This window comes from Taudactylus pleione, unplaced genomic scaffold (genome assembly GCF_031769625.1).
Source record: "Taudactylus pleione unplaced genomic scaffold, aTauple2 ptg000095l, whole genome shotgun sequence".
Taxonomy (NCBI): Eukaryota; Metazoa; Chordata; class Amphibia; order Anura; family Myobatrachidae; genus Taudactylus; species Taudactylus pleione.
In genome coordinates, this window is record NW_028284497.1 from 6,901,458 (window position 1) to 6,914,789 (window position 13,332).

The 13,332-nt window shown below is 40.4% G+C and overlaps 1 protein-coding gene across 1 annotated transcript in view; it reads left to right on the forward strand.

Moving 5' to 3' along the window:
- The window catches only part of LOC148526548 (immunoglobulin superfamily member 1-like), a 46,460-nt gene that overhangs the window by 14,876 nt on the left and 18,252 nt on the right, over positions 1 to 13,332 (forward strand). Inside the window, exons 6-7 of the mRNA XM_088470171.1 lie at positions 2,937 to 3,233; positions 5,929 to 6,207. Coding sequence (XP_088326297.1) covers positions 2,937 to 3,233; positions 5,929 to 6,207 — 576 coding nt within the window. The remainder of the gene's footprint in view (positions 1 to 2,936; positions 3,234 to 5,928; positions 6,208 to 13,332) is intronic.

A 13,332-nucleotide genomic window follows, 5' to 3' on the forward strand; every position in this document is an offset into this window, starting at 1 on the left:
GGTGTACAATATTTATAGCATGAACTGTATGATAAAAAAGTTGTTTCTCTTTTTTCTATGTTTTTTCATATGGACTTATTGAAATACATTTGGAGTCTGTGAAAAAGGTTCATTATCTGGAACATCTCATTAGCGCGGACTTGTAAGATCTTTTTTATATGTTTATGATTGTATTTGTAAGTTCGTGACTTATATTTTGATCTTTTTTCTGCTGCTATATGAGGCAGCGCCAAAGGTTGTGAAAGTTTTCTCCTTTTTTGACTATGCTCCCATACATTACCAGGTTTTCATTCCAACCAGCCAGATTGGACAGATATCTGACAGAAAATTGAATAGTGGATGCCCAGCTTAAGAATAGCATTGATGGCAAGTTTGAGAATTTTGCACAAGGAGATTTTTTTACCCAGCTAAAATAAAGACGCCATTCAGAATGCTTTAAAAAAAAAAAAGAGCTTGGTATTGTAATGTGGAGCATGTAATATTTATGTCACAGTAGAAGATTTATATTACTGACTGTTCAAGTAAAAGCCCAACCATGACCAGTGGACAGAGAGTCTGATTCAGAGACCAATGCCATGCCGATGTTTATGCAGTTCAGCGATTTTTTTGCTACTGTGCATGCACAAGAAGTCTAAGAAACCGTTACTGTGCACATACTAACCGAGGTGTGCAATGACATACGCAATTATGTACCACCTCACTATGATTAAGTCTGCAATCCATGGGCATTTCAGGGTGGAGATTGGGAGGTGAGTTGAAGTGATTACAAAATAGGCTGTCTAATGGGCGTATTATGGGAGTGTTGACTGCATGTCTTGATGGCGACTGCTTTCCCACTCATACATCCACAGCCTCAGATGCCATGTATGGAAGTAAGTTTGGCTAATACCGCGCCCAGAATGCATTGCAAATGTGATCATTAATAAATGGGCCCCTTTGTATCGGAGTGTTGCTAGGTTGTTCTTATATTCACTGAAATTATGTGCTGCCAGCTGGTCATTGTCTCTTCCATCAAGACCCTTTCAGATGGCCGACCGGTGAAGTGCCATCTGTTCTTTAAATGGGTTGGGTATGGGATCCCGACGGTTTGGATGCCGACTGTCACAATACCGATAGCAGCATCCAGACATTGAAAATCCTGACAGATTTAGGTAAGTATTATTCTTAACCTAACCCACCAATGCACCCTTCCCACAGCCTAACCCTAACCCTCCCATCCCACAGACTAACCCTCCATCTCCCCTCCCACAGCCTAACCCTAACCCTCTGCCTAGTGCCTAAGCCTTCCCCCCCCAACCATAAAACTTACTTCAGCAATCTGTCGGTATTCTGATAGTCGGGATGCCGCTGTCAGTGTTGTGACCATTGGCATCATGACTGTCGGGATGCCAACTACATCCCCTTTAAACTGTCTTGTGGTCTTCCCTATGTAAAGAAGACTACAAGGACACCGTATATAGAGCCTGATTCACTATGGATTGCAACTGCGATTGCAATTGCGATTACGCACGGTGTCTCACTGCGATAGTATTTTAATCCATTGTAATCGATATGCTGTCACGGCACTACACAAGGACGCCCACTTTACCTTACACACATCCGTAATCCTTAGCAAGACTGTGAAACCATCGGTAACATGGAGTACCATTGCAGCCTCACACACACTTGCACAAGCTCTGACCTTACTCAGGAATTGCTAACCTCATCGCACGCTATGCCCTCAGGCTGCGTAAGGCATTGCAGTGGATAATTTATGCACACTCAAGATGCTAACATGGTAGCAGCTGCAATAGCACTACTATAGTAATACAGCAAGAGGCATCACGCCTCCTGCATGCATTAGTGTTCCATGGACGCAACATCGGAACATCTGCGTGATCCTCTGCTGGCTGAGTGACCATGGAGGTCACTCAAGATGGTGATTGCAGTTGCTCAAAAGAGGCCAGGAAATCTCTATCAGCTGACGGAGCTCCTGGCCTCTTCCCTCCCCAGCGTTACGCCCACCCAGAAACGTCAGCAGACTGTCAATAACTGACAGTCCCATTGGGTTAGTGTACATCTCTGAATTAGCCCCTATGTTTGTAAGGGATACGTTTAATATCTCGGCACATGGAATTCCAGTGGTCAGAATGCCATCCCAACTTCCGGAATCCCGAAGGTAAGTCGCAGGGTTAGGGGGAGGGTTAGGGTTAGAGGTTACGGTTAGACACTAGGGGGAGGGTTAGGTTTAGGGTGGGGGGAGGGGGAGGTTAGGTTTAGGGTGCAGGGAGGGGAAGGTCAGATTTAGGCACTATGGGGGGGAGATTAGGTTTAGGCACTGGGAAGGGAGGGTTAGGGTAGGGAGAGAGGGAGGGCTATCATACTGACCCGACAGGTGTCGGTATACTAACCCTGTCAGGATGCCGGAGTCGGGATTTTGACCGCTGGAATCCTGAACACCGGCATCCCCTACCCATTCTGTTTGTAATTACAATTTTCATATGTTCAATTTATCAGCTTATGCAAACTTTAGTTTTGATTTATGTAATTTTGGAGACTGGTTTCTTGGTTTTTAACAGAAGAGTAAATGATCTTGATTTTGGCCCAATTAATTTGTCAGTTTCATATATTTGCCTTACTTTCCTTAGACATTTCTATATATTTTACATTCACCCTTTAAGCAGTAAGCTGTTATACTGTTTATTATATAAATAAATGAATTCACTGAATGACTGCTCATTCAATGAAGGCACATCCCAGACAGACAAACGACAGCACAATTACAATGTCGTAATCGTGCAGTCTTTTGCCTGTCGTCTAGTGGATGTGTGCCTTTAGCTGCTTATATTTGTGTATGTGTGAGTCATCCACTACAACAACCCTCACTCTTTGAATAGCCTTATATGTGAAAATACCTTTTCTACAGTATCTGACAATCTTATCTGTCTATGATACAGAAGCACCAACAGCTCCCTCCATCTCCTTGAAGCCCTTACAGCCAGTCTACGTAAATGAGGAGTCTGTCTCTGTCATATGTTCCCTTCCTCATGATTTTAAAGTGGGTCTGAAGTGGATCAAATTTTACAGATTTGGAGAGAATATATACACAGCAAAAGAACATGGAAGACATTCTATATATGTGATATCCTCACCGGCCCAGCAAATTAATGGCAATTATTCCTGTGGGTACTCAGTATTAAATCATGGGAGAGAACTGTCTTCCCATTCAGACAGCATTCAGATAAGTTTTGCAGGTAAGTCTTCATTAAATCATACTGGTTTTCAGAGGAAGCTCATTTGAGCACTAAAATGCAATTCTCCTTTCATTCAAAAAATATTGAATGTAATGTGGTGAAAGCAGTGGATTGCCCAGCTTGTCTCTAACCCTGAAGAAACCAGCTGGACAGTGCACTACCTAGTTAATAATTGTGATAAAATATTAAGCTGACCACAAAAACATATGTTCCTATCCCATTGGCACCTGGTGTTGTTAATGAGGTCACAGACAGCTAATATTATTATTACAATAATATATATAGAGCTATCATATTACTCAGCACTGAACAGATAATGTTTATCAGTCCCTGCTCCATTGGTGCAAAGGAGTCAATTCAATTAGAATAAATGTGACATCACACATTCTGGCGTGATGTGCACAAATGCTATACAAATGGTAGACTTACATTGTGCATTTTCCTGTGCACCCTTATGAGGCTATGAGGTAAAATGCATGATGTAGAGACAATATAGGGTGCCTTTGCTGGCATCACAATGGCACATCGCTGACATGTCTTACGATAATTCCCTATGAAACAAACACACACAGACCCCAGGGCAGCTGGGACATCTCATGGACACAATGCTAGAGAAGGGGGCATGGCCTACCATGGGGGCCACTCTAAAAAAGGATTTAGTGTAGAGTTTGTGACCGTTGCTGAGGGCAGTGCCCTACCTCCATTACTGCTCTGTGCACTCGTCAGGTACCCATATAAAAGCCGCTTCATCTCAGGGCCTCTGACAAGTTCCTTTTAGTGAACAGCAAATAAACCAATCTGGCTATTTATCAAGCATGACACATGTGTCTGACTAGTTATTTCCACATAAAAGAATTCCTTACATTTCATGAAACTGAGATTGAATTAAGTAATTGTAACCAAATCTCTAGGTAAAACAGTTTCATTACTGCACATTTTTAGTACAGGTACTTTGTTCTGCAATATTCACTTCAATTATAATTTTTTATTGTTATTTCTGGTAACAGAAAAGGTCATAGAATGTTGTATATATGCTATTGTATTAAAAGCCATCCTCTTACCTTTCCCATAGAGGCTCAAATAAAAGAGTACATTAGTTTATACATTTATACAGAGAACTGAAGTGAGGTGTATCACAGCTTGGAGAGATAAAGTACTAGCCAGTCAGCTTCTATCTGCTTTTTTACAGGCTGTGTTTGAAAAATTACAGTTAGGCTGGGTACACACCTAAACGACCGGCAATCGTGCCGATGTTCAGGGCGATTTGTTTTCACCCTGGACATTGCATGATTGCCGGTACAAACTTGAAAGATGTAATGAAAGACAGAACAATCACTGTTCCGTCCTACATTAGCTTGTACAGGCTCACATGCGATATCGTATGATTGACTGTGCAGCACAGCCAATCGCACGATATCACATGCGACCGCGGGTATGCGCAAATTGGGCATACACACTGCACGATATGCCCGATTTGTCATTCCAATTTGGCTAAATCGGCCAAATCGGCCCGATATCGTACAGGTGTGTATGCACCCTTAGAAGCTGTTGGTACTTTATCTCTCTCTACTTTATATGTCTCCAAAGTTTGATACAGTACATCTCCCCCGAGTCAGAAAAGAAAACTTAAAATGGCCAAGGTCACCACTAGAAATTTCGGGCCCCATTATCAAGTGGGACCTCTTGAACCCCACCCAGAGGCTGAATACACAGTTTCTTGAAAATGCAGGAATGGTGACTGTGCTGATCAACAGGATACTATAGAAAACAATCATCTTCATGGAATCTATGGCACCATAATCCTTACCATAGAGCCCCCAAAGGAGCATCGGGTACCTTGTACTTGACTCTCCATCCTTCCCTTCTTAATGCTAGTTACAGATATTGGAGCCTATTTATTAAAGTATAAGTCCTGTGAAAACATCAATTTTGCAGGATTATGATAAAATAAAGTACTTTTCCTATTTATTAATGCAATAATACCAGAGATATCGATATATCACCAGCATGTGCTAGACTTTTACTAACCATTGATGTTCCCATAATTCTCATTGGGGATGAGGATATGGGGCTATTTATAAGCTTGTCTCCGTTAGTTAATGCCATCTTCAGATGACTTTAGCAGGCTTTCCAAGTGGTGAAAGCTCTGCCAGAAAGTGATCTTCTTGTACCTCCGTGTGGGCTGGAGCTCCTCCTCTGCCTCCTTGTAAAGATCCAACAATATCACGATATATATAGTGATAGCAAACGCTATGATTATATTGTTTTCCGTTTGATAGGACAGCCTCTTTGCGGATGCGATGTCTCAGATGGGGTTTCTTGCTAAACTGTCCAGAAGCAAACAGTGGAGATTATTGATGATATTTAGTCTTTCCTACAATTTGTTTTAATTTTATTATATTCATTATTTAATTACATTCCCTTAGAGAAAGGTATACTCTAATTCTTATAATGAATTTTCTTTTTATTCATTTTAATTACGTAACACTTTTTGGACCTAGAATAGAATGCTAGAATGTAGAACCATATTTGTGTAAACATTCAGTGAGTCCCTTTGTGTGATTACTACAGTATACTTCAGCTGCATTTTTTTTAAATGCTATTTTATATTTGGCTTGTGTTTCTCTAAATTACTTTTATGTATCTTACTTAAATGTACATTTAGTTTATATCATTTTTTTTAAACTCCATACAGGAATACTGCCTGCACCATCCATTTCCTTAAGGCCTGAACTTCCTGTGTACACTAAGGGGGAGTCTGTAAGTGTCATCTGTTCCCATCCTCATGATGCAATAGAAATCCAATATTTTAAAGATGGACATGAAATTGCAACAGAGGACACTATAACCACATATACAATACCCATGTCTACCCAAGAGGGTGCTGTGAAATACTCATGCTTATACTGCTTAATGCATTCTGGGAGGAGAATAAAGTCACAAAGAAGTTTTGCTGTCACTGTCAATGTGATCGGTGAGTGTATTTTTGGAAACTATACATATATACAGGTAAGGAGAACTTTTGTTCACATTCTGTAGTGCATCACAGTGCAGATTTCAGAGAATGCCACAGCCATTCATTTCAACTGGTCATATTAATGAATAAACTAGGGATGTGCGCCGACCCCCTGTGTTTTGGTTTTGGATCTGTATCTCCTTCATGTTTTGGATCTGAATTTGGTTTTGCCAAAACCGCCCTTGCGTGTTTTGGTTTTGGTTTTAGATCTGTATTTTTTTTTTTTTAAATTGATAAAACCACTAAAATCACATAATTTGGGCTTTTTTTTGTTTCTACAGTATTATTAACCCCAATAACATTAATTTCCATTCGTCTTTAGTCAATTTTGACCACCTCACAGCTCACAATATTGTTTTTTTCCCATTTAGGCCCAATTTGCACCAAGTTAGCTGGCTAACTAAGCTAAGCGGCAGCAGTGGGTGGCATAAGCACGTTCAACTTCCAACATGGAACATAAGGAAACATATGTTTTCATTAATTAAGAGACCTGAGGAAGATAGAGTATGTATGTAGTTGAAGGCAGGGACAGGAAGGGTTGATTGGTAGTATATTTAATTAAATTTTTTTATTCCAAAGCACATTTATGAGGGAGGAGGGGAGGGCACAGATGAACAATATGTCCCATGTTTTGCCCACAAAAAATCAACTTGGTGGTTCAGAGTATTTTTTTAAATTAAAGGGGCATGCAGGAGATACTGTCTGTGGCCATAAACATTTCTGGACATTTTTGGCATTTATCAACTGCATGTCAAAGATTGCAGCAGATGTGGAAGTTCAACTTCCAACATGGCACATTAGGAAACAAATGTTTTTATTATTCAAGAGTCCTGAGGGAGTTGGAGTATGTATGCAGTTGAAGGCAGGGAAAGAAAGATTTGATTAGTAGTAAATTTAATTTCATTTTTTGATTCTGAAGCAAATTTATGAGGGAGGAGGGGAGGGAAGCGGAGGGGAGTAGGAGAGGGATTTACAAAAAATATTTAAATCATTCACATCAGTTCTTGCCCCAGAAGAATCCTTGAACATAGTGCCTGTTGTTTGCTGCTGGGAGTAGATTTTCATACCAGAAGGGGGCCGAGAAGACTACTAGTAGTAAAAAACAATAGACTGTTAAAAAATCCTTTGCAAGGGAGAGCAAGTATGAAAGCAGTCGCCCAGTTGCACAGCGGATCACTGACGCCATAACATCTATGCTGGTATTAGATGTGCATCAAATATCCGCCAATAATGCAGTAGGTTTTAGACAGTTAATTGAGGTCCTGTATTCCTGCTTCCAAATGTCATCTAGATTCCACTTCACTAGAAAAGCAAATCCCAACCTGTACAGGGACATTAAAAAAACATAATTAATGCCCTCCAAAATGCCGTTGTACTCACTGTCCGCTTAACCACAGATATGTAGACAAGCAGAACAGAGCAGACGCAAGATTACATGACTGTAACAGCCCACTGGGTGGGTGTATTGCCTTCAGTGGCACCAACAGCAGCAGCACCATCTAAGGAACAGCAGCTCATTCAGAGGCAGGCTACTCTGTGTATCACTGGTTTCACTAAAAGACATACCGCTGACAACCTTTTTGAAAAACTCAGGGAAGATAATTGCAAAGTGGCTTACCCTGCTTGGACTCTCTTCAGGATTTGTAATTTCTGACCCCTGGGGGGGTCCTGAGCTGGACGTTTTTTGGGGTGCATTGCGCCCCGGACGTGAACCCCTTAGTGTTAGGGACTGCTGGTAACAGAGAAGCCGTGACGTGGCCCAGCAGCCTCCCATGTATTTGCAAATGCATGCAACTAATATCTCTGAATTTCTATGACCATATAGTCTTCATATATTGTTGCAGGTATTATTCAGTATGCTGAGGTACAATAGGGGGTTAAATCCCCCTCCTTTTTCTACAATGTCACAAATATTGTGAGAGCATTACAGCTGGGAGAATTCCAACACGTGCCATATTTTGCTCATGCAATCAACTTTGTGGTGAATTTTTTTTTTAAAAAAGACAGGGCAGTGCAGGAGATGTTCTCTGTGGCACGAAAAATTTCTGGACATTTTTGCCATTTAGCAGGTGCATGTAGATGATTGCAGCACCTGCAGGAAATGTTGAATTTGCCCTGCCACCAGCTGAAGCAAGAGATAGTTACAAGGTGGAACTCCACCCTTTATATGCTTCAGCGGAAGGAGGAATAGCAGAAAGCCATCCAAAGCTACACGAACAAAGTATGACATAGGAAGAGGAGGGGGAACTTACCTTACTCAAGCTCAGTGGAAAATACTTTCCAAGTTGTGCAAGTGCTGAACCTAGTCTTTGCTAGTCTCTGCTTTGAAGTAGTCACCTGTGAAGTGAGTTCAGACACTGCCAGCTTGAGTCAGGTAATTTCCCTAATTAGACTGTTGGGAAAGAAGCTTGAAAAACTGAAGGAGGAGCTGAAACTAAGCGATTCCGCTAAGTATGTCGAACTTTTAGATCAAGTCCTTTATTTGCTTCACCAGGAGCCAAGGGTTGTCAGGATCTTACAATCGGATCAATACATTTTGGCGACGGTGCTGGGTCCTAGGTTTAAGTAATATGTTGTGTCTTTCTTCCCAACGGACACATATCTGAAGAGATGCAAAGAGCTTTTGGTAAGCAAATCGTCAGCTCAAGGGGCACATGATGCAGCGATGGCTTCTACTTCAGTTTCTCCAGCAAGTGCATCTGCCGTGAAAAAAATAAACTTTCCCAAAAGACCCACTGGTGATGCAGATGAGTCAACACAACCAAGTTTTAACATCTGGTTGAGTCTAAAAGCATTGCCTACAATTAATGAGACCTCTACCATGACTCCATCTGATACGGTCACCATTCAAAGAATGGTTGAGGACTATTTTAAATTTTTAATGATAGCATCAAAATAGGCATTTCAGACAGTCCGTTTGACTACTGACAGGAAAAAAAAGCAATTTGGAGTCCCTTGCACAGACTGGCTCTGCTTTACTTGAGCTGCCACCCTCCAGTGTATACTTAGAAAGATTTTCAGCATGGTCTGGAACCTTGTCAGTGATCGGCATAGGAGGCTACTTCCTTAAAATTTGGAAAAGATGATGTACAACAAAATGAACTACAAATTCTATGCCAATTACATCCAAAAATTACAGAGACACCTGTAATGGTGGATTCCAGCAGGGACAAATTAATATTTTGTGAAGATGATGTACACACTGATGAGGGTGAGGAATCGGATGATGATGGCGACAACATCTTGCCTCTGTAAAGCCAATTTGTGCACGTAGAGATCATTGGCAGCAATGTCAGCTGCCCATTGGTAGCTTGTTTTGTGGGTGCCCAAACAAACCAATCGCTTCATGATTGATAGTGTTGCTGAAGGTGTTGCTGGTGAAGATGGCAGGTGCTTGTATCTGTTCAAAGAAACAAAGGTATCCTGCACAGGATGGCAAAATACATGAAAAATTACTCTAATCTAATCAACAGGTAAATATAACAACCAACTTATAGGTATAGCATACAAACCAAAAATGTTTTTTATTAGCTCAAGATGGTGGTGCACCCTTTGGGTTAATAACAGTACATAGGTATACTCCAGAAAGTTTGTTGCAAAGGAAAGAAGAATTGCAGCAAAGACAGAAAGAACCCTTTGTGGGGGCACAACTTAATGTTAGTTTAAAAAAAATGGTTAGTATGAGAACATTGGAAACATTTTTATTGTATCTTCTAAAAAGCAACTTTTAATAAATATTATTAAGAATCAATGAGGAAAGACAGTTGAATACAAAAACAAACAAATATACAAATATTACATACAGACTGCGTAGAAATTAATGGTATAAATAAATTAGAAGAAAAATTATTCTAATTATATTATAAGGCGGTGTGAAAATATTTGCTCATTAAGTCTAAGGGCGGAATTCAATTATTTTCGTGGCCCACATTTCCCGTCTAAAGTGACAGGAGTTTGCGGGCCGCTATGCAATTGTTCCAGATTTTCGTGCTGATCGCGCCCAAAGTGGTCGGGTTTAGCCGCGTAAAGCAGCTAAACCTGACCAAAGTGCTGGGTGCGATCGCGAAAAGTGACACTTTTTGCACATTTCAGCTCTTACCCCCCTGGGGCTGCGAGCTGAAGTGTAGCGCTGTCAGCTGATCGTGCCCGACAGGAGCAAGAATTGAATAGCTCCGTTGGGCGCGATTGTGGCAGGAATTAATTGAATTCCGCCCTAAGTGTTAGTGAGATAAAATAGTGCTAAAAGAAATTTCATAAATGTGTCATGCAGGTGACATTTGTCTCAGCAGGTTTTGCTGACTTCAAAAAGACACAAGTGTGCATCAATCACTACTGAAATAGATCATATAATACAATAGGTTCACTATTTGCAGATATTGCTCTGTCATCTTAAAAAACTTTGTGATAGTGGCTTATAAACAACCAATCTGATGATTGTGGCTGAATAAAGTTTCAAACCACAAATATTGATAACACAGTGAGACAGGTGACAGTGATAGTTAGTAAATCCTTGCCACTACAGCAAAAATAGCCATTCATGGAATCGTGTAACAATTTGAAAAGCAACAATATTTGTATAGTTTTACCTTAAAAGATATATACCTGTAGCAGTCAGGGAATTTATTCTTAGGTATTGTCACTTTCTTCAATCAGAGTTATATATGCTGTATAAAACAAGAAATGGGAAAGCGGCTACACAATTGGGCGCTCTAAGTACATAAATGTTAACTAAAACATATGAACAATCAATAATACGTTCCCTTAGAATTGTAGTTCCTCCTGTAGAGTCTATAGTCTCTTATGGTGTGTTCTGGGAGTTCAAACGTATATCCTCTCCTCGTTGTTTATGGTATAGCAAGGGGAGGTGACTAGTGATTCCTCAAAAGGTATCTTTAGACTCCAGATTCACCCAGTGTATTATTGAACAGGTCAGTTGTGCAGTCTGCGTACCGTGACTCACTTATCAGAATGAAGGTAAGAACTTATAAAGGTATCTTTTGATGTAATAGTGGCATACCCCAACTCACTCTAAGAGCCGTATTCAATTTGAGTGGACCTGCAATACTTTTCCGCCTCCCAGACTTTGTGCCTACTTCGCCTGTTTTGCAGGCGGAAAAGTATTGCGCGCGTGCCCACGTATCCCCGTATTCAATTTGAAAATATGCAAAAACGGGACCCGTCGAAACTTAAACAAGCAGAAAGTCCTGTCAGATTTGGGGAAATCAGCCTGACACCCCCCAAAACATGCTCTGACATGGGGGTTAGCTATGGTTACCCCCGATTTGGCTTGCTGAAGGTATTTGGTGTTTTTAAACGGGCTCAATAGCTGCTAAATTGCGTTTTTGTACAAGTGGTGAAAAATAGTATTCAGGTGGTTTTTTGCAGAAAATTACTTATCCCAGCAAATTTGGGGTACTTGAAAATGGGGGTCAGCATATTTTAAAGTTGCAAAAGGTAAGTTTAAAAAATTGTGAAAATTCCACCTTCCGCAAGCACCTGCAATGAAAAAAAAAACACATGGGGCATACTTGGGGACCCCCCTAGAGTGTAGTTCGCTAGTTCTTTGTCCCCCCCCAAAAAAAATTTTCACCCCCAAAATGGAAGTGATTTTTTAGGATGTTCTTAAGTGTTTTTTTAAATTTTTTGATGCAGTTTACCTTTGGGGGACTGTCTGAAGGCTGCACAGGGAGTTCCTGCAACGTTGCACCCCAAAATCCCAATTCTACACTTTTTTCTGCCTGCTATTCATAGGCAAAACTTTTTCACCTATTACATTGCATTGACTTTCCGCCTAGGCGGAAAGTCTTACAAATTGAATACGGCAATACCTTTCCACCTGGCGAAATGACGTCATCGGCGAAACTTTTTCGCCGATCTTGGCTTTTCACTCCAAATTGATTACGGGCCTAAAAGAGATCAGACTTTGCACATCAAGGTTTCTTTTTTTTTTGTTTTTTGGAACAATAGAGTTGTTTCCCTTCAGTTCACTGTGTAATTCACATTGGATAATGTATCTCTCAATGCCAGGGAGAAGTAATCCAAAAAGTTGTTTATTTAATCAAAACACAAGTCCCAGTCGAACAATGAGATAAAACACATCAATCCTTTTCTCCATAAATGGCACTGAAATGTCTCATGCCAATTAAAAAAACAACAACAAAAATCATGAAAGGTAATAAAAAACATATACATAAAAAAGTTGCCAGTCTTTCAGCATTGAGGGAAAAAATATGTAGCTCCAGAAACAATTAAAGTTTCAACCGACATACGTCCAACGCTGAAAGGATAAATAGGGTCACAGAATCCTGGTTGTCGACACGCATTTCGGCTCACCCTGGAGCCTTTATCAAGAAATGAGGATGATGTGACCAGATAACTAATTTATACTTCCAGCCTCCTATCCACATTTGGTGCAAATAAAACCAAAGAGTATCAGGTGTTTAGGGAGTATAATACTTCCTACCTGTGTGTTGAGTATGGGTCATTCATTAAAGCCACTGTCTTCCACCTGTTATGTAATTTTTAATAGTGTTTTCACCTATCTTTATACAGTATATGTTGTTAATGTTAAAATGAAGAGCTCTGATAATGTCTAATAGTAAGGAGCGGGACGCAGCACTGTACCCTTGAGATGTCTGGCAACAGACGGGGGTGATTTTTGGTATAATTAGTACACATCACTTAACAGGAGAAAAGGAATATCCGTGTGTGATGTGTAATAACATGGCTGCGTTTCTGTAAATAAGCTCCGGACAATCAATGAGTCACAGTGCTGTACAATGTTACAACAATAAAGTATCTCAATTAAATGTATCATTTCTGCAGTAATACAATGTATCAATAGCCTAACTACATGATATACGAGGCTGAGGAGTGCTAACTGTGAGAGGAATACACTAACATTGTCAGGTTGATCCTATGATTAAGCCCTGTTGAACGTTATAATACCAGGGACTAGGATTTATATTGTATGTTAGATATTACTAAGTGGCTCAATTATATCAACCTAGATATCCCAAATTATTTTACCCAATTTATGTGGTTTAACCAACACCGGCTATCTGATAACATTGGATGCATGCA